The 22,024-nt window shown below is 38.1% G+C and overlaps 1 protein-coding gene across 1 annotated transcript in view; it reads right to left on the bottom strand.

Annotated features, from left to right (window-relative positions):
- Nucleotides 1–10,974: 10,974 nt before the first annotated feature.
- Nucleotides 10,975–22,024, bottom strand: part of LOC141561385 (uncharacterized) — a 48,081-nt gene continuing 37,031 nt past the window's right edge. Inside the window, exons 21-26 of the mRNA XM_074300865.1 lie at nt 20,989–21,026; nt 19,594–19,666; nt 16,546–16,604; nt 12,285–12,399; nt 11,683–11,739; nt 10,975–11,149 (exon numbers count right to left, since the gene is read on the bottom strand). Coding sequence (XP_074156966.1) covers nt 11,065–11,149; nt 11,683–11,739; nt 12,285–12,399; nt 16,546–16,604; nt 19,594–19,666; nt 20,989–21,026 — 427 coding nt within the window. The 3' untranslated portion in view covers nt 10,975–11,064. The remainder of the gene's footprint in view (nt 11,150–11,682; nt 11,740–12,284; nt 12,400–16,545; nt 16,605–19,593; nt 19,667–20,988; nt 21,027–22,024) is intronic.

Raw genomic sequence — 22,024 nt, 5'->3', positions numbered from 1 at the left:
TTCTGGTAGAAGAAAAGTGAGAAATTAACCTTTGGGGTAGTTTAATAGTGTGTCCTGCACCAGGTTCAATCAATTCTGAATTAAAGAGGCCAGGAGGTGGCTAATTGATTCAAGGATTTTAAAATATGAAACAATATTATTGGAAAGAGATGATTTGGCACTCTCACCAGACCATAACTTTTAATCCAGCCATGTTCTTATCTGCTTCTCCTGGGGAACATGTGTCCCTTGAACATGATTGTCCAAATGTGATTGATTACCAAACTAAGATTAGGGAAGAGTTGTAGGAAGTCCCTTTGTTGAAAGGCACTGAATAGTTCATAGATGGTTCCTCACAAATAGTTAAGGGAAAAAGAAAAAATGGTTATACTATTGTTAATGGGGAAGATTTGACTCTGGTTCAAGCTGGATTCTTGCCAAAAGAGTGGTCAGCTCAAAATTTGTGAATTATATGCAGTAAATCAAGCCCTAAAATTGCTTGAAGGACTGAATCAAAATATGCTTGGGGAATTGTTCATATATTCGGGAAATATGGGAAGAAAGGGGAATGGTAAACAGTAAAGGAAAGGGATTGGCACAGAAGGCATTGGTCACTGAAATTTTGACTAATCTTATGTTACCTAAGAATGCAGCAGTGATTCCTGTGCAAGGGCACCAAAGAGGAGATTCATTTGAGATAAGGAGAAACTACTTTGCAGATGAGGAGGCAAAGCAGCCTGGAGAAGAGAAATCTGTAAGTAGGGAGGAGATGATGGTGCTAATTCTGGCATTTCTGCCTCCAGTGTCTCCACTTTCCCTTATCCCAGAAGAGAAGCAGGAAATATAAAGTCTTGGTGCTCAGGAGGATAAAGAGGGCACTGGCTCCTCCCTAATGGCAGAGAGGTACTGACCACAGCAGGTATGAGACATGTACCCCAACATTTACATCAGGGCAGTCATTGGGATGTCTGAGACCTGTGTGATGTGATGCTGACTAGGTCTGTGGCACTGGCTTATTATACACAATAGCAGGCAACTGGTCAGCGGGTGTCCTGTTTGTCAGAGGATGAATAGGGCGGCCCAATGACAAGTCTAAAAAGAAGAAGGCCTCCTGGTATCAGGCCTTTCCAAAGCATACAGGTGGACTTTACCAAGTCAGTGGGGTGTCTCAAATAGTTGTTGGTCGTAGTGGACCATCTGACCTTATGGGTGGAGGCCATTCCCCTTGCCTGGGCAGCAGCCTCAGTAATTGTAAAAGTACTTCTTGAACATATCATTCCAGGGTATGGGATGGTGGAGCAGGCAGATTTAGGCCAAGGCACCTGTTTCACAGCTAAGATCCTCCAATCTGTGATCCAAGCTCTAGAAATATGATGGGACTTACATGCCCCATAGCATCCTCCCTCATCATGTAAAGTGGAAAGGATGGATAAGGAAATTGAACAGCAACTGACTGAATTGGCATTAGAGACACAATTGCCCTGGACCAAGTGCCTTCCCCTTGCCTTATTAAGAGTTAAAACAAAACCCCTGAAGAGATGTGGAATTGTCACCTTATGAATTATTGTATGGTCACCCTTATCCAAAAGGGACTCAAAATTCTTCCTTGTATCCAATACTTGAAACCAAGGATTTGTTTTTAAGGAAATATGTTATGTCTTTACTGTAACATCTGAAAACTTTACAACTAAACAGGCTTATTGCTCAGACTCCTCCCTTAGGATTTCAACAGTGCATGAGTTCTAGCTTGGAGATGGGGTCCTGGTTCGGACATGGAAGGAGGACAAGCTGACCCTGAGCTGGAAAGGACTGATCCAGATCCAGATACAGAAGTGCTACACAGGAAAGAGAGTGGACTCAACATACCAGAATTAAAGGACTGGTGGACTCCGAGGGTGTGGACTTCCCAACTGAATGCAGAGAACAAGCTGAGACAGACATTGAAAAGCAACTGATGAACTGTGCATGTAAAATCTTGATAGCGGTATTGAAGGCTCACTATTAGATAAAATATCTATTACTGACACCTCCCCCTCCTACAAAACATCCTCCATCAATCATAAGAGTTCCTAAAAACTTGTACCAATAATGTAACTTTTCCTCCTCTGATGAATTGTGTTAGAAAGAAAAGAACCTGGTACGATACCCTACTTGGTGGTGCTGGAACTGGTTTGGGTATAGTTAATTCAATAGACCTTGAGACCTTGGCCAGCAGACTGCGCAGTGCTGGGCAAGATGTTTCTCAAGCTTTGACTGTAAATGCTCAAGAGTTGCCCACGATGATCCTACCCTACCAACCAAAGTACTTTAAATTATTAAAGCCAATTCTTACAAGTTTTTTAATGATAGTATTATTACTAGTTTGGGTTTAATGGAAATATTAGTAAATTATTTAATTGGACCAAATGCTCTTTACAAATTATGTATACCTTGATACAAAAAGAAAATGCTCAGAGATTGTTGCAATGTGGGATTATATGTTTAATTTACCAGAAGCATGGAAAAAAGAATGACCTGAAAATGCTATGTGTACTTCTTTTTGGTGTACTGGAACTATTGTGTATTGTCAAGTTAAGATATGGGCTGTTATGTGTCAATTTCATGTGTTACCTTTTGTCTTACCTAATTACTTTGCTTTACCTCATATATATGGAAACTATATGGAAACTGTATGGAAACTGCATAGATTTGAATAATGTAACCCACACTTTGTCTGACTGTACTGCAACTGATATGGGGATTGTTTGTGGGATGATGTTTCGGCATATGGAACCCTGCCTTCTCTCACATTCATCCAATTTGTGTGATTTAACATTGTACCCTGTGAATAACTTCTCCATGATATATGAGGTATCTTCGCAACATAGCTTCTAATAACCTGGGTACCCAAGCTTCTTCCTTTACGCCATGTCTCCTTGTCACTACAACCTCTTGTGGATATCCTGAACAAGTTTTTAGTTATGAAGAAACTGTTAGAGTCTAATCAGCACGCGTTAAATGAACATCGGATACAGACTCATATAGCTGCAGGATAACTTATTGAGGCCTCTCATTTAGTGACATCAGATACTAATCATCATGGGTATGGCTTCTTCTTTAGATCAGGTAGCACTACCACTTATTTTAATAGTTTAGCCATACCCATATTGTTGTTGTTATTCTTTTTGTAATACCCTATGTGTAATTGTTATATGTATTGGAAGATGAAAACAATTTATTCTAATTTTCCTCCATTAGCTCAGTCCTCTTATTATTTTCGTGATCTTAAGGCCAAATGAATAAGAAATTAAAATTTCATATTAGAATTGTAAGCTCACTCAAATCTAACAGGCCTGAGCTTCTAAATTATGGGACTTTGACCATTCCATGAACTCTATATGTCCTTGACAATAGATACCAGGAACTAGCCATTCCTGGGAATGTTTATGCTTAAGGTGGTTGGCTCTCTTCCCCCCCGCCCCCCCGAACATATTCAATTACTAAGGAAATATGTCAAGATGTAGACATATGGAATGAGTCAAAATACTAGATATTTGATATATACATATGTCAAGATGATATATGAAGTGAGTCAAAATACTAAATGGTCACACATGTCAGACTTCTTGGCTGAAAGCCCTCTTTGTTTAAGAGAGGTATATAAGACTGAGAGTCCTACCTCTGGAAAAATCTTTGCACAATTCAAGTTGATTGAGGCTGAAACCGGAATCCCAGCCATTTAAGTTTTTGAGGTTGCCTTGAGTTGGTGATGTATTCTCTTCCTCTATCTGCTATAATTGTCATGTTGTTAATTGTTCTTATTTCTATTTGTTTGTGTAAATCTAAATTGTCTGTACCTTGTCTTGTTTGATTAAAATGTTTTATTTTTATTTTTCAATTGAGCTTGAGAGCGTCATTTATATGAGCGAATCCGAACGTTTCTTTAAAATCACAATACAATACCACATATACTCACAATGCAGAGATAGCTTAAGTTCATTAAAAAAGGGAAAAAAAGAAAAAGTGAAGAAAAAGTACAGAAAACATTAAAGTGGGAAAACCTGGGGGCAGGTTGAAAAACCAACAGGCACTGTAGAATAAAATCCATGCTTTCCAAAGAGGCAGATCTTTTAGGTCTGGCCAGTGTGGGAAGAGAAGAGAGATTTTTCACACCAATTGAGTAAGCCTAAGTATTTCAGGCAAAGAATCTGCACTCCTACACCTACCCCCTCCTTCCACTTTCTAAATAAACACCTGAATGAATGAATCTGGAAGGGGAAAACTTCAAGGTTTCTGGCCAAAAAAGAAATGAAGCTATTTGCATTCAATCTGACTTCCGGCCAAGATGGCGGAGAGGAGGCAAAGAGCTGCTTGAGCTCTGCATTTTCTCTCAGAACTTACTTCATGAAAAGCCTCAGAATTAATGCCTGACAGGACCAAAAAAAACAAAAAAAACAAAAAACAAACAAACAAATAGTCACCAACAGAAGACATCCTTGAAATTCTCCAGAAAAGTTCTGTGCTTGCTTGTTGGAGGGGACAAACAGACTGGGTGCAGACTGAGGTCAAGCCCAGAGAGCAAAGATGGCAGCTAAAACTGCTCAGACCAGAGGGGGCGAAGGGTGCAATCTCTTCCATTTCTGTAAAATGACCTTTACCCGAGAGTGGATACTCCGCAGCAGAGAAGGGATAAACACCAGAGGTAAAGAATAACACCCCCGGAAAACTAGTGTCTCTCAGGACCTGGCCACCCCCACCCAGAGTGACTCAGTGCATTCTTAGAGCCTCAGAGCACAGATGCAGGACAGCCAATAGCTATCCTGCTAGTGCCTCGCTGCTGTCTCCCACAGTCTGTACAGGAAGCCCGGTTACACCATCCAGACCCAACCCCCACTCCCAGAAACAGATCATTTTTCTTGTCAATTTGTTTCTTTGAGTCACGCTCTGACAAAAGGAACAAAAAATTTAAAAGGACTCTTATCAATCACAGCTTCTGTATGGAAAGAGAGCAGACTTCAAACCCTGAGGAGATTAAAATCAGACTGTCTCTAGAGGAATCCCCTAAGGGGAATATGATCTGCTCCTCAATACACAAGACTTTCATAGAGAAAATCAAAAAGGCTATGAAAAGGAAAGGGAAGCTTGGCAAGAGAGTCCTGAGAAGTCCTCCCAGGCATTTAAAGATAGAGTGGACAAAGAAAACAAATCATTGAGAAATAAAATTAGTGAGTTGGTAAAAGAAAACAGCTTTGTAAAAAGTAAAAGGGATGAAATGGGAAAAAAATCCCATAGAAGGACAAAATAAAACTCACTTAAAAACTCAATTGGAAAAGTACAAAAAGATACAAAAAAGTGAGTATAGAAAATACATCATTGAAAATTAGACTCGAACAAGTAGAAATGAATGACTCAAGGACAAATCAAGAAGTAGTCAAGCAAAACCAGAAAAATGAAACAATTGAAAAGAATGTCAAGTACCTTGTAACATGCCCTCCTGGCAGTTACAATTACTAGTCTGCCCTAGGCCCAACAGAGTACCTTTGACCACTGACTTTTGCAGTGTCAACTCTTCCTGGCTTGCCTCCTCTGAGGCCTTCAAAGGTCTCTGGCCATGATTTCTTGAATCTATAGTTAAATAACGGGTAGCACGCTCAAACATTTATTACACCTCCTACTATAATGCCCTGACTTGTTGGTTCCCTAGTGAACACCTGGTGTGAAGACCCATGTGTTCTCTCCCAAAGTCCTTAGCTCTCGGCTATCCATCAGCTTGGCTTGGCTTGGCTAGCCCAGGTTAGGGAGCCAGGTTAAGAGAGTGACTGCTGTCTGCAGTGGCCTTCTAAAGGGCCTGTCAGGTCACACACACAGCCAACCAGCGAGAGAGTCGTCCCCCATTACCAAGCTATCTCAATATGGCCAAGATCCCACCTACAGGGCAGTCCTAATATCCACAGAGATTACTTCTGGGCCACTCAATCTCCTGTTGCGCTATGGTGCCACCCATTTAAAGGGCCCTTACAGTACCTTACAGTTAGGGGAGTGGAGATGGGGTGGGGGGGCGAATGCCCTGCTAAGAACCCTGCAGTGCAGATTAATGACTTCCTTGAGGCAAGTGTGTGAGCAGGAAAGTGTCACTACCCAATTCAAAGCCGCTGTAAGGCTGTGGGTTTTAGCAGATGACTAGCTGAATAGCCCTGCTCAAACAGGAAGTGTCTCTGCCCAAGAAGCACAGTCTTGCTGCTGAGGTTCTGTTGCCCCAGGCTGAGCCCCGCACTGTGTAGATTAGAGACTTCCCCAGGCTGCACCTCCCTGCTGTGTAGATTTGTAGCTGCCCCAGCCGAGCTTCAGCATGCCGCTGCACAGTTGCGCTGGTCTATGCTCAGTCACTTCTGGTTTCTGTATGGGGGGGGTACAGTTCTGGTGTTTTTAGAGTACCTTTACCTCTGGCTGTAATCTCTGTGGTGGACCGCTTTACAATCAAGGCAAAGCAACAAGCCTATGTCAGGGTCGTTTCCACTGCCATTCTAGCCACAGAGGCTACCCCTGTCCCTGGTCCACTCAGGATACCAGACTTTCCTATCTCCCTGCCTGCCTCTTGTCTTTTTCTGTCTCTCAGGACAAACTTGATCTGGCAATCTTCCAGGTTCTCTTCAGCTGGTAAGTCGTTGCACCTTGCATCTTCATGCATTTCCCCAGTCAAGCACTATTTTTAAGGCTAAATTCAAAGATTGGTATTGAGGGCAAGACAGAAGATTAAAGAGCGTGTGCCTTCTCTGCCATCTTGGCTCCACCTCCTCCTAGTCACAGTTTTTTTCCTCAGAAATAGAAGGAATTCACCAGTTTTTGATGGTTTTTAAAGCTGCTTTTACTATTGTTTCCTAGGTTTGATAGTTCCAGAATTTTACAACAATATTTCTTGGAGTTTTGATTTGGGGATCTCTTTCAGTAGGTGATCTGTGAATTCTTTCAATGTCTATTTTACCCTCGGTTTCTAACATCTGGGCAGTTCTCTTGGATGATTTACCAAAAAATAGTCTAGGCTCTTCTTTTTTTTTTCGTAATTTTGTTTTTTGTTTTTTCTTCATAATAATCCTCAGATTATCTGTCTTAGATCTACTTTCCAGATCTGTTGTTTTCCAAGTAGCTATTTAATATTATTTTTTCAAATTTTTCTTTTCTTTTTTTTTTTTTTTTTGCTTGATGGATTCTTGGTGTCGCCCTGAGTCATTCATTTCCATTTGTTCAATTCTAAATTTTGATGAATGGTTTTCTTTACTTCGTTTTTTCTTTTTATAATTATACAATTGAGTTTTTAAATGAGTTGTTTTGTTTTATGGACTTTTTTTCCATTTCACCAATTTTTATTTTTAGAGAGCTATTTTGTTTTTCCAATTCACTAATTCTGTTTTTTAGGGAATTAATTCCTTTATCCATTGTATCTTTTAATGAGTAGGATGATTTATCCAGACCCTCTTGGCAAGCTTACCTTTCCTTTTCCCATTTTTCTTCTAGGGGATGGGGATGGGATCATATCCCCCTTTGGGGTTTCATCTAGAGACAATCTGTTAGAGACAATCTGTTATTAGTCTCCTCAGAGTTTGAAGTCTATTCTTCATCAATATAGAAGCCATCTACAGTTAGAGCCCACTTTAACTTTTTATTCATTTTGACAAAAAAGAAACAAAGAAAACAAACAAACAAAAAATGACAACTGTAGTCGGCTTTTTGGGCAGTATGGTATTACCTAGCTTGCTCTTCAGACAACAGGAGGTAGCAGTGAAGCAGCAGTGGGACAGCCATGGCTGCGCTGTGACTGCTTAGTAATTGGGTTGCTCTCTGAGAGGGTGCTGAGTCACTCCAGGTGCTTGGTGGGTATGTCCAAGTCCTGAGATACTCTAGCGTTTTAGGGTCATGGTCTTTTCCCTTTGTGTTTGTAGCTTCTCTGCTGATCTACTGGCTTGCTGCCAGAGCAAAGTAGCTTGCCCTTTGGTAAAGTTCTCTCTGCAAATTTTCCACTTGCTGAGATCACACCCTGCCCCTGTCCAATCTGCTCAGCATTGAGCTGCCTTCTCTTCTGTCACTGCCAACTTTGTCCTGGCCCACAAGCAAAAACAGACCTCTTTTTGGTAAATTCCAAGGATACCTTCTATTGGTGATATGTTGTATTCCCAATATTCTTGTTTTTTTTTTTCAGTCAAGCATGAATTCTGTTTCATAAAAGAAGTGTCTGAGGGCAAGAAAAAGCTTAGATCATGTGTGTATCATCTCTATCATCTTGGCTCTGCCCTGGTTTGTTGGTTTGTTTGTTCGTAATTTTCAATTATGTTTAATGAAACATCAGAGTTGAATAGAACATCTGATCTTTAAATACAGAAGCAAAGATTAACAACATAAAAATGAAGGGAAAAGGGAAAAGGAAGGCTAATACATGGGAGGGGAGAAGTAGAAGGGGAAAAGATAAGTAAGGGGGGAGGGACTGAATAAATATAAATAAAATGGAGGAAAGATTGAGTGAGGTACTGTTTAGAAGGAAAAAAAAAACTGCTGAGGATGGAGAGGGAGGAAAAGAGAAAGAAAGGTGTAGCCTGGGGAACAAAAGGATTGGAGGAAATACAGAATCAGTCATTTGAACTCTGAATGTGAATGACATGAATTCTCCCATAAAACAAAACCCAGAAATACACTGGATTAAAAGCCAGACTTCTATCAATATGTAGGGGTGTTGTGGCATTTTTAATTTTTAATTTTTTTCATTTAAGGAAGGGTGTGGAGGGAAGGAACAGCATATTTTTGCAAGGGTCACTTGAAATTTTACCCATGCAGATGTTTTGTCAATTAAAAATATGATAAAAAAACAAGTCATAGTCTTTCCTGGAATTTCCACTCACTGGGTGTTCTGCCCACCTCCCTGTCTTTGTTTCCTTGATTGTTGGAGCTTTATAAAAGTCTCTGGAATTACTTAATCCTTGCTGGATGCTTAGAGACAAAAATCTTATCCAGCTGGCTGGCTACCCCTGTTCCAATTCTCCAGTCTTAAAATATTAAAAACCTCTAACATTTGTTTTACCTCAGTTTCTCTGGTATTACATTGCTGGAGGCCTGCACAAGAGATGAGATCTGAGAGCAAGATTAGAGATTATAGGACAGGTCTCTGCTGGAAGCCTTGAAGAGGCTGGGTCTGGGCTCTTTTAGGAAGGCCAGCCATCTGGTTTCATCCAGAATCCCACAGAAAAAGCAGTTTCAGTTTCAAGAAGAGCTCACCATGAACACCATTGTTTGGGCCACAGTGGAGCAATTGTTTTGAAATCCCTGCAGGGAAAGTTTTCTGTTGGGTCTGATTTCTAGCAAATCTGGGTCCCCGAAAAATGTTGGACTGATGAGCCATACAACTCTGGGAAGTGCCAAAGGGTTGCCTTGTGGCATAAATCTGGGTGTTCTCTGAACATGACTTAGTTCAGGGTGTCTTTGGACGTTAAATATGTGTGTTTCTAAGCACAGCTCTGAGTGTGTTATTGATTTATTTATTTTTTAAACACTACTGGTCTGGGTGCCTTTGGTCACATAATTGCTTTTGGGGTATTTTTTTTTTTTTCATCTGCGTAATCTCTTTGAAAGCAGAGAATGCACCAAACTGCAATTTGGAAGCCTATTTTAAAAGGTTCAATTTGAGTTTCTGAGAGGGAGAAATTGTTGACTTGAAAACTCCCCTCATGGCACTCCTGAGACTTTAGGAATTAGTCCCTAGTTTGCATGTCATAAATGTTGTGTGTGTCCTGTCTGTGTTTGTGATTTGACTGACTGTCTTTTTGTTTTAAGAAGTTCTGTTATGTTTTAAGAACAATGATCATACAATTTGGCAATTGATTGTTTCAATGTTGCAAAGGTCCTTAGCAGAAAAGAAAAATAAAAAGAAAAGTCGCATAAAAGAAAAGTTAATTTTACTTCTTGTTGGACTTACTTGTAACCTGTTTGTACTAATTTAAAAGATAAAGGAACAAAAAAAGCTTGGCTACTTTTAAAGTCTGACAAAGAAGCAGTCTTCCAAAAACCTGCTAGAAGGGAAAAAAAAAGACTGCAATAAAACCTTATAAGATTCAAGTTGCAGTTCTCCCTCTAGGGAAGGTAAGAGAGAGAATATTATAGTTGATTTAAAAAAATACAGGATGGGTTCATTTTAGCAATTCCTGAAAATAAATTGATCTAGCCTACAATCTGGTCCAGAGTTCCCAAAGAATTATTTCCAAAAGTGGGTGGGTGAGTCATCTCTAAACAGAAGGGAGTCTGAGAAATGAACTATCCTGGTTGCTTTTCTCCTTCATTAGCTGGTTTCCCTAGACTTCAGTTGAGGTGTTTAGGGCATGGACTTACTGCTTTAGGGCTGGAATTCACCTGGCTTACATTCTGTTTATACTGTGCAAGAGAGTTAACATCTCCTAGTTAGATGGGTCCTGCTCAAAGTGAAGGAGCAGGTACCTGGATAGTTGGCCAATTTGATCTGTCTCCCTTGTGTTGGGCTGAATGTTCCACAGAGACTGCGACTTAAATGAGGAAATAGGAAAGCACACAAACGAAAAGGACCACAATCCTAATTTAATAATTGTTTATTAACATAATGGAAAAATCACAATGGCTCCCTTCCAAACTCACCTGCTCCAGTCCAGGGGACCACCATCCTCCTGGTCTCCCTGGCTCACACTCTAGATGTCATCTTCAAATTCTCCTCCTCTCTCACTTGCACAACCCATCTGTTGCTTACACCTGGAGATTCCATCTTTGCAACATTTCTGACATATGCCCCCTTCTCTCCTCTGACCCCGCCCACCACCCTGGTGCCAGCTGTCAAGTCTTGCCTGAATTATTGCAGTATGGCTGAATGAAACATTGCTGCCATTTGCTTGGAACCTTTTTAATGTAGCTCTTTCTAGAGTTCTCTCCCTACTATCTCTGCCTCTCCTGGCTACTCTGGCTTCTTTCCACTTTCAGCAATGAGCATAGTGTATTAGCACATAGGTGGGCTTTAAGAAATGGTTACTGACTGGTTAGAATGTTTCAATTTTCACATTACATTTAAGATGACAACTATGGGTATAATTTCTGACATTTGCTTTAATTTCTCCAACATTTGAACATCCCTCTACAAAAACAGCTTTTCAGTGCTTTGTTTGTTTGAGCATTTTCTCTAGTTTCCTTCCTGTTTGAGAGAAGAAATTAAAGAGGAAAAGAAGAAAAGATTTTGTAATATGATGCTGAATGATACTTATATGAAACATCTTGTCAAAAATTTACAATTTGCAATAGAGGACAAAAACACAGCTTAGGATGACACAAGTCTTTCACATTGCATGTTTTTGAGGGGGGCGTAGTGGAAACAGGATAGCTTTTCCAGGATTGTGTGTGGGCAATGTGTGAGTATGTGGGGAGTTGGGGGAATTGGGGTGTATGCCAGGGGTTTTGGGTGTATCTGTGTCTTGTATATGTTCATTATGTGGAACTGGTATCATCCTGTTACTCTTATTTTTTGTCTGAAGATTGACATCAACTCCAAGAAACAAAGCACCTCTGGGAACATTATCTCCTCAGAGATCTGAGAAATAGCTGAATTCCATAAAGAGGAATGTCTTATTGTCTTATCCCACAAATCCATGGGAAGCTTCCTGGCCTAAAAACTACAGCATTCTAATAAATTCTAAATTTTTTACTAATGTGTCATAAATAAAATAATACCTTTTTACATCTGTGATTATATACTTCTTTTGATTCTTCTTATGGCACTGGAATAATCTGTAATTCAGAGTAAGTTTATAAGGTTTATTTACTGCATATTCTGAGTTCTATGTAAAATATAATCAAGCTATATATATATATATATATATATATATATATATATATATATATATATATATATATATAGACTTTATAGCTAAGACACTGACTAGATTTAGGAAAAACAAGCTAAGAGTAAACTAATAGGTTAAAATGTTTGTGTTGTATAAGAGTAGGAGATGGGGATTAGGAGTTGAGGGGTGGGAGAGAGACTGGGAGAGAGAGAAAAACAGAGGCAAAGAAAGGAAGGGAAGGAGATAGGGGGCCTATGGAAACAGGGTGAGGGAGGAAGGAAGGCAGAAAGAGGCATGGAAGGAGATAAAGAGAGACAGAAAGCATGAACACCTATCAATCACTTTAGGATTAAGAGGGACTGTAATAGTAAAAGGGAATGTAAGACAAAAAAGAAAAAAAAAAAAGTGGTTAAGGCTTACAAGGGCCAAGTAGGTAGAAATGGGTTTTATTCAATAAGAATTTTTGTTATAAATATAGAAAGAACTTACCTAGTAAATAATGCCAATATACTATTCTTTTTATCTTTGTCTTCTTGTCTCTCTTTCTTCTCTTGTTTTTTATCTTTTGTTCTTTTTTTATCTGTTTTTCTTTTGGTTTCTTTTACTGAGTCAAAGAATAAGAATAATTTCATGAGGGAAACACAAAAAGTGTCCGATTAGTATTTGCAAGAAACAGCAGCCACAGGGAGGAAAAACTGACGAGGGAAAGCCATATCCCTCCAGTGTGAGACAGGAGAACTGAAGTCCCAGATGGGTGACTAACTAGTTTGCTCTAAGGCTTTTTTTCACTGCACAAAGGGGAGCTAAACAATATGGCCTGCAACCATCTCACTAACACTATTTGTTTATGATCTGTGCTGTTTTCAGGAACTTTTTTCCCTGGCAAGGAGCAATTTCACACCAAGAAAGCAGGATTGGGATATTCAAAAGCATAATCCACTTAGCCAAATATTTAACAGTCTAATTTCACCTTGCTAATATCATTAAAATGAAGCAGAATGTGAAGTAGCCTCAAAAGGCTGGCCAAGGAGGTGCATCTATTTGCATTTGGACCCTTGCTTATCCAACCAGGCTTCTAAGGCCAGGCTCAGTTGGCCAGGTGATTAATCTCTCAGAGAAAACTGAGTGGTTCTCCAAAAATGTGCTGGAATTCACAATACCAAGCAAGAGGGCAGCTTAAGTTACAGAACTCAAGATAAAATCTCTTTCATAAAATGCCTTCTATCCAGGTTGTCTATCCAAATCATGCGGATCCAAATAATGTCCTTTTTTATATACCAATACATGTGTGTCCCAAGTGACAGTCATCTAAAAGAGGCATCTCTTTGGGGAGGAATCAAGCTTCACTGCAGCCAGATGGCCTCATGCATAAAGTGGCACTGATGTTGGACTGGACATTCTCTAAATTCAAATCCAGCTTCACTCACTTCACTGACTGCTACTCTGAGTGATTCTAGTTGCTTCTCTCTGGTTTTTTCCCTAAGACTATATTCCCTAAAAATAGTAGCAGATGGAGGATATTCTGGGAAGATGCAAGAGTAGGGTATAAAATTCCAAGCTCTCCAGAGGAGCAGGAAGACTGTTGGCTGCAGACATTTGCTGGGGGCGGGAGAGCGATGCTTTTGGTTTGGGGTTCTAGGTAAGAGCAACACCTATTTTTTCCATTAAAAAAAATGAACAGATGCCAAAAAAGAAAGAACCCAACCATAGAAATTTACTATGGGAATAGGGAAGAGTAGGGTTCATCTTTAGATGAGAACACTGAGGTTTTTTTTTTTAAAAAGCCTCTCAATGGCTACGTACCTGCAAAGAATGTATAGAAAAATGCAAAAAAGACTTCCAAAATCTGATAGATTTGAGAAAAAAAATTTAAAAAATAATTAATAACCATTCAATAACATAGTTAAACCCAATAGAAAATGAGATATATCCTTAAAAAAGAATAAAATAATAAACCCAATTCTATAAAAATAACAGTCGGGGAAGGAGAAGGCAGTGAATGTATAAGAGACCAAGAAATTACAAAACAGAGAGGATGAAAAGATAAAAGAGAATGTGAAACATAAGAAAAACAACAGATCTGGAGAGTATATTAAGAAAAGAAAATTTAAAAATAAGTGGATTGTACCTGAAAGCTGTCACCAAAAGAAGTACCTTGTCAAAATAGTGCAAGAAATTAAAGAAAATTGTCTTGGAGGACAATTGTCCTAGTGGGGAAAGTAGACCATTCCAAGAAGATTCTACATAAAACAACACACATAGGATGGGGCAGCTAAGTGGCGCGATGGATAGAGCACCGGTTCTGAAGTCAGGAGGACCTGAGTTCAGACCTAGTTCTCACAGTACACACTTCCCAGATGTGTGACCCTGGGCAAGTCTCAACTCCAGTTGCCTCAGCAAAAACTAACCACAAAACAAAAACAAAAACAATACACACATATTATTTATTGTGTGACTCAACCTTTTAAAACCCCCAAATCACAGAAAAAAATTTATAAGAAACAACAATCCAAAACGAAACAAAATAAAACCCCAAAAATGGAATTCAAATATGCTTGAAGTCCATTTAGAGTTGTACGGAAATTATCAGCTGCCTTAAAAACACTGTAGATCCTGGCATAATATTTGTTGACAGTTAAAAGAACTAGGCCTGGGCCCAAAAATATCCTATCTAGCAAAATTAACATGTGAATAAAAAAGGACATTCCATGAACTTGAAGATTTCCAGGACTTTGTCTCAACTAAAGGCAAACTTAAATAACAGAGAAGAACCGACATCAAAGATTAATTTCAAGTGACTCAAGGACAAGTTTTTATGGAAAATGTTTTTTATGGTACATGGAATTGTGTACCATATATTTCAGATTTCCATCAGTCATGAGGTAGGCTAAAAGACAGATTGGGATAGAGCTGAGTATTATCGAAGAGTAAAAAATAAAACTATCTAGTAAAAGATAAAAATTATAATGATTCTATATAAATGAGATCCAGATGAAGAATTGACAGAGAGATATAGAGCTAGGAGAAGAACTAGTAGTTCTGAAAACCTACTCGAAATAGGAATATGGGTTAAAAAGGGAACAATACATACATACATACATACATACATACATACATATATGTATATATTTTACACACCCACATATGTGTGTTTATATATATGCATACATATATGTATCTATATATACATGTATATGTGTGTATATAGATAGATAGACATAGATATAAATATGTCATATATGCCATGATAAAGTGAGATGTAGAAGGTTGTATAGATATATGGCAGTGACAAGGTATGTAGGTTAACAGCACAGGGATAAAGAGAAATGGAAAAGGTGGTTGGGGGAGAAAATAAGGCAAGGACTTATGGGTAGGGGGAGGTAAATTATATGAAATAACAAGGAAAGTTAAGGATTAGAAGTAGAAGAGTTAGCATGCAGAAGAAATAAACAGGTACAATAAGGATCAGGAATAGAATTTATTAAGAAAGAAAAGAAGATTAGTAATCGCTGATCTCAGACAAAACCAAATTTGAAGACTAAATCAAGAGAAATCTACATTATGTCACTACTATATGTGTGTGTGTGTGTGTGTGTGTGTGTGTGTGTGCACACTACACACAAATACGCACATCTCTCTATTCTTAGGGGGTTAATTTATAGCCTTATTTGGGAAATAGGGGGATTTAAAAATGGAAAAAAAGAGTAAAGTGAAAGTGTAGAGCACCGATCAAAAACATAACCCACAAGAAAGAAAAGAGGGATCTGTTCTATTATGATATATGGTTTCTTGAAATAGAAATTGTTACATATTTTGAATCCTCTCAGGTTTCACTGCACTTATAAACAATGTTTGGTTTTGTTTTCCTTTCTAGTCTTTCTCTAAATGTGTATTTTGTTTTGAATAAATAAAAAAGATTAATATCAATCATAGTAAGATTATTTAGAAAATATTTAGAAAATCTATGGAAAACAACTCATGAGAAAGTTTTAATTAACCTTACAGCTTTCTACATAAAACATTGGTATTATTATAATCTCTGAGATTTTTATTACAATTCTACCTCTCCAAAAGTAGTGATTATCAGCTCTGGTGAGTAATAAGTGAAATACAGTCAAATCCTGAAAAGGGGGCCAAAGTTAAACTTTTTATGTCAGGTTGTATTTCTTCCCGCTGAATTAAAACCAATTCAGTGTACATCTATAACAACTATTCTGCCAGGGGTGCTAGGGAAGGAAAGAAGAAATGAGGACATGAGTGTCTGAATGAGCTTACTTTGCCTTGTACAAGGCCATGAAAAACAATTTCCCTGAGTATTTACACAAATCTTTACTTAGAATTTATCCTGTAGCTGAACACAAATACTCAAGTATCCACACCAAGGTCCTCTTGCTGGCAATAGAAAAAGGAAAGTTAACGATGACAAGCGCGACATAAATAAATTTTGGGGAGAAGGGAAAGTAGTAGGGTTAGAAAGGGATAGGAAAAACAGTGTAGCACTAACTGGAGTATCAGCTTCAGGGAAGGACTCTCCTGTTATGGACTAGAGTGACCTTTGGAAGTTCCAGTACATGGATTGTACTTGCTGAATAATCCTGAGTCAAAGACAATGATTAATTATTTGTAAGGAGAGCTCCTCAAAAATAAAAAATTTAAAAATTAAAAAAAAATTCTCTAGATTTGGTTGTACTTGCTAAAAATCCGTTTCAAATTGGGTTAAATGATGTATTTCAAAAATGAAGAAACTTACCATTCTCATTAGGCATGCTTTCTTCAATAATTTTGGGTTCGTAGCTTAAAGAAACATGCCTAGAATAGCAAATGAAAACAACCACCATGAAATCCAGGCTTTAAAAGAAAATATCAACATGACATTTCAGAAAATTATTTCTTTCACATTCTTTTATATCTGGAAAGTCCTTGCAAGAGAATCCAGTTGATTATGGAAAAGCCAAATCATATACCTTTAAGAATAAATTTTCACATTCTAAGTATCTCTCATACATCTAATCTGCTAAAGATGATGTCTTTTCCATTAGAAATGTTCAAAGAATTTTGAGAGTATTCATATCCACAAGGGGATTTAAAGAAATTTCTAGGAGTTGACCATGTGGAACTAAACATATGAAGTTCTACAAACCTTGAAGTAAGACATGAAACAAGCTTCTGAATGTAAAAAGGAGCTTTGTTTTTTTCTGCTGTGTCAGACAGGACCCATCCAATCTATTAAAGCTCATGAAAATGCTCACAAAAAGGAAGCTCACTCAAATTAATCAGCTGTCCTAATGTCACCCAGACAGAAGGGCCCAGTCTCAGTTTCATACCTTCATGTCTTTTAACACATGGACTTGTGGGTGGACACTGAGATCACTTACACTCTCTGTGCTCTAGGCATCTGACATTTTTGGAAAGAAGGTGCATTAACTACTTTGAGAGGGTGTATTTTTCCTTATCTGGGATTTCTTATATCCTTGAAAGGAATCAAAAACATGAAAGGTAAATCTTCACTTACAATGGCAAATAGGCTCAATTTGAGCAAAGGGCATTGTAAAAAGTCATTGTTTACATTTGTAGGGACCTGGAAAAGGAATCCTTTTTATTGTGGGAGAGTCAGGGCATGTCTCCAAGAATAATGTTCACATCCATAGTACACATCACATCTAGCCTGCTCTTGAGGGGTTCTTTATATTGGTGAACTTAAAGCAGGGGTTTGTGTGTCTGGGCCAGATAACTGCAGTTTTAAAAGGTAAAGAAGTTCACAAAGTTATGATAAGTCGAGAACTTGCCAGCAACAAAACAAAAACCAATGACAAGAATTGTTTTCCTGCTGTCAAGTCCCAACTCAATCACAGAGTGTAGAGAGGATTGGGGAAGGGGAAGGAGGTGGTTCTGGAAACAATTAGAGACCAGTTTCTCTTATACAATCCTCCTCCTCCTGGGAAAACTGAGTTCAGAGAAGTTCAACGTGATTTAGAGAAGAATTGACAACTTAGTGAGGACGAGCAGAGTGCATTTCTGAGCCTGACATGTATATTTGCTGCTTGAATATGGACTAAGTCAGTGCAGCTCTGGGTGGACTCCATAGGTATGAAAAGATTTTGACATGGAGGTTCCCAACTGCTTTGGGGGAATGGAAGTAGTTTCCTTCTATAGGAGAATTCCTTCAATCAATGCTTTCAAACTTGACCCAATCCTATTCCTCCCTAACCTGTTAAAAAATTTCTGCGACCCGGCTGCCTCTGGTGTATCTTCAGGCCTTTTTCCTATCTGCCAAGCACTTCCCTTGTCAGAGGACAGATGGGTCACTTCCCCAGGAACCTAAGGTCTACTCAGTGATACTGATTTCTTCTTCCATACACTGGTATTTATGAGGAGGAATAACACTGGGGCTGGCAATAGATTATAAATGTGTGTGGAATAAAACATTATAGAACAACTCCCCCAAATAAAAAGTGTGTCTTGGTCTCAAGAAATCTTCAATATCTTCTGAACACCAGGTTCATGAAAGGAAGATAAAGCTAAGAGCCTGAGTGAAGAATGGAAAAGAGTAAGAGAAGAGAGAAGGGACAATCCAGGGACAGTTTTGCTATGACAACCAAGGGAATTTAGCTAAAGTCAGTTCAGTCTCAGACACAAAAAGAGAAAAAAAAAGAATCTCTCCTTTAAAATAAAAAGTTTAGCAATGTCAATTTGTTCCTTTTTATTTTAGCTTTGTAAACTAAAGAGCTAAAGGGCAGCATATTTGATTGTCTTTGAATAGACTCAGAAATATTTCTTGAAATAGAAAGACACTTAATTCAAAGAGAAGCATTTCTTTTGCGAGGTGCAGCTTCTCAGAGTAATCACAGTCTAAAGTACATAAAAGATGATCAATAGGTTGGAATTATGTGAGAACACAGATGTAGCTGGTGCTCCCAGAGGGCTTTGTTACACATGTGAAATTAAACTGGGGATTTGGGTGTGTGAACCTACAACCTGGAGATTTAGAAATGCAAAGTTGACCCAGTTGGGACATCATGGATTTCTCCTCTACAGCCAAGATGTTGAGAAGGAGAAATATCCTGAAATTGATCAGAGATTATAAGCATAAAGCAGGGGTTAATTGTGAATTTCATAGTATTTTTGTGGCAATTTAACAATCCTTAGGTATTTGAATGCTTGAATTACTGGGTCCGATTTTCCTGGACTCAAGAACTTTTTTTACTGTCCTCTCAGGTAGAGATCCTGCTTTAAGTGCTATGTGGCAAGAGCTACAATTAAGCCTCCACTTTCTTTCTTAATCCCTGCTTTAAGAGACATGTGTTCTCCCCAGTCAAGGAATAGTACCTCAGAAAATTTTGTTCTCTGGAATGACTGAAGCATCATATGGTTTCTAATCAGTCAATATGAAAATAGAGAATGTAGAAAAATACTTAAATAACAGATAATGGGACAGCAGCTAGAAGGCACATTGGAAAGGGCACCAGACATTGGAGTCAGGAGGCCTGTGTTCAATTTCAGTTCCAAACTCAAACCCTTAAAAATAAGTTTCTGATGCACCACAACTCATATCAACTCAGTGACTATGCAAATATTTTAAAAGAAGGAAATGATGTGGGTAATATAAGGGGCAAAGTTATTTTTGCAAGAGAGATAACTAAATTTTAAGCAAAAGTCACTTCTAGTCATGCATTTGGGGGCATGTAAATTCTTTCCAAGATATATTATTCCCTTTAAAAAGTGGATGTATTCAGAACCTTTGGAGGTCCTCTATTCAGAGCTAATTGGAATAAAGTTTGGGGGAAGAAGCGAAGCTCACTTTTGCTCATCCTCTATTATTAGTGGATCAAGGGTGTTCTTGTGATGAAATCCCAAGTGAAAATTCTTTACATCTGTAAGTATAAAAAATTCAAATGTCAATCCAAAGAAGCAGTAAAACGCATAATCAGAAAGATTGCTAGACAATTTTTGAAAGTGATAGTTTTCTCCTGTGGTTCATTGCAATGACACAGGTACAGATGTCTAGGACCTCTTCCTTCCCCCCAAATATGTATGATCAACTCGAAGGGCTAACGAGTTGCATGCTTCTTTACTGCAAAAGTTAAAATGTCACTGAAATCTAAAACACTCTATGACAGATATTTCGACCTGTGGGGCAATTTCTTGGAAATAAAATCATTTTGGGAAAAATAGTAAACCATCTACACTCCCTGGGATGCAAAGGAAGCAAAGATGAAGATGGACATCACCTTTGCCAACAAGCAGCTAAAATACTTTTTCTCCTAAGATGTGATTATCAGTGTGTGTCAATAATCTACAGAATCCACTCAATGCATAATATGACCAAACATGGAGTTTGTTAGTGTAATTTAGAGCAGAAAATACCAATGACAAATCACGGAGGGGGGTGGGGGGGAGGGAAGAGCTAAGGAAACTCAAATGCTGATCATATTGCTCCAGTCAGCCTTTATGAGACATTTTGGTGCAAAGAAAAAGACTGAAGCAGCAAAAAAATTGAGACTTTAGATATTTCATAGAATTGAATGTTTCTCTTAATTATTTCTAAATTGGAAACTGACGAATATACTTTAGAGTTCTCTACTAAGGGAAGACCCTCCAAAGCATGCTCATTTCACTCATTAAGGTTGCTGTTTGCTCAGTATTGCTATCATTGGAGGATTCGGGGAGGAATTCAAGCAATCTTAACTGTTGTAGGAAACGTGTGTATGTGTAAAGGAGAGTTATGTGTATGTGTATAATATGAAAATATATGAACTTAGCTTACTTATATTATCATACTTTATATTCATAAATATATCAATTTGTAATTCCAACATGATGTGGTGTTTAGAGAAAACAAAAAAAAGTAGGAAAAACTATAAACTAAAAAAATACACAGCTGAACAAAAGAGCTATTTGCTAGGGAGAAAGATGTACTTTCAGGAATATAATTTCATGTATAAATATATACATTTTGAGGAAATTGGCAATTTATCATAATGTACACTGAATCCTGGCCAGTTTATAGCTGGCCACATCTCAGTGTTCACTAGCAAAAAATAATACAAACCTATGCAACTGGATAACATAACTACATAGTGAACACTGAGATGTGGCCAGCTATAAACTAATTTTTCTAAAAACAATCAATAATCTTCTTATGATCTCACTATACTGAAATCAACAAATACACCAAATAAGTGGCGGGACTCACCCTCATCAGATGACCAATTGCTTTCTTCTCTTTCATTACTTTTTATTTATCAGCAAGGAATGAAGTGAAAAGAAAGAAGAAGGAAAAGAAACATTAATCCTCTTTCTAAAAGAGTCTAGAAAGGCCTAATTAGATTTAAGATCTTTTCTAAAACAAAACATCATTTACATTTGCATGAGTGCTCTTCAGTGTGACACAGAGAATTTGCAAATCTCCAAATATAAAATTCATATTCACAATATAGCTCACACCAAGGTAGCTGCCATTCCCGGAAGCATTTTTTTTTTTACACTGATGAAAGGAAAGTGAGAATTTGTGTCTATGAACCTAATACCTGGATATTTAGAATTGCAAAGTTAACCCAGTTCAGACATCATGGATTTCTCCTCTACAGCCAAGATGTTGAGAAGGAGAAATATCCTGAAATTTCTCAGAGATTATAAGCATAAAACAGGGGATAGGATATGGCAAGTTAATTATGAATTTCATAGTATTTTTGTGGCAATTTAAAAATCCTTAGGTATTTGAATGCTTGAATTGTTGTGTCCGATTTTCCTGGCATCAAGCACTTTTTACTGTGGTGTGAGTTAATGTCCTCTCAGGTAGAGATCCCTCTCTACTCAACTTATTTTTGCTTTAAGTGCTATGGGGTAAGAGCTACAATTAAGCTTCCACTTTCTTTCTTAATCCCATTTCACTCAATCACTGCTTTAAGAGACATATCTTCTCCCCAGTCAAGGAATATTACCTCCAAAAATTCTGTTCTCTGGAATGACTGAAGCATCATATGATTTCTAATCAGTCAATATGATAATAGAGAATGTAGAAAAATACTTCAAATAAAAGATAATTGGACAGCAGCTAGAAGGCACATTGGAAAGAGCACCAGACATTGGAGTCAGGAGGCCTGTGTTCAATTTCAGTTCGAAACTCAAACCCTTAAAAATAAGTGTCTGATATTCCACAACACATAGTCACATCCCAGTGACTATGCAAATATTTTAAAAGAAGGAAATGATGTGGCTAATATAAGGGG

This window comes from Sminthopsis crassicaudata, chromosome 3, assembly GCF_048593235.1.
Source record: "Sminthopsis crassicaudata isolate SCR6 chromosome 3, ASM4859323v1, whole genome shotgun sequence".
Classification (NCBI taxonomy): domain Eukaryota; kingdom Metazoa; phylum Chordata; class Mammalia; order Dasyuromorphia; family Dasyuridae; genus Sminthopsis; species Sminthopsis crassicaudata.
The sequence above is the reverse complement of the archived record's forward strand: the minus strand, read 5'-3'. Positions and strand labels throughout refer to the sequence as shown.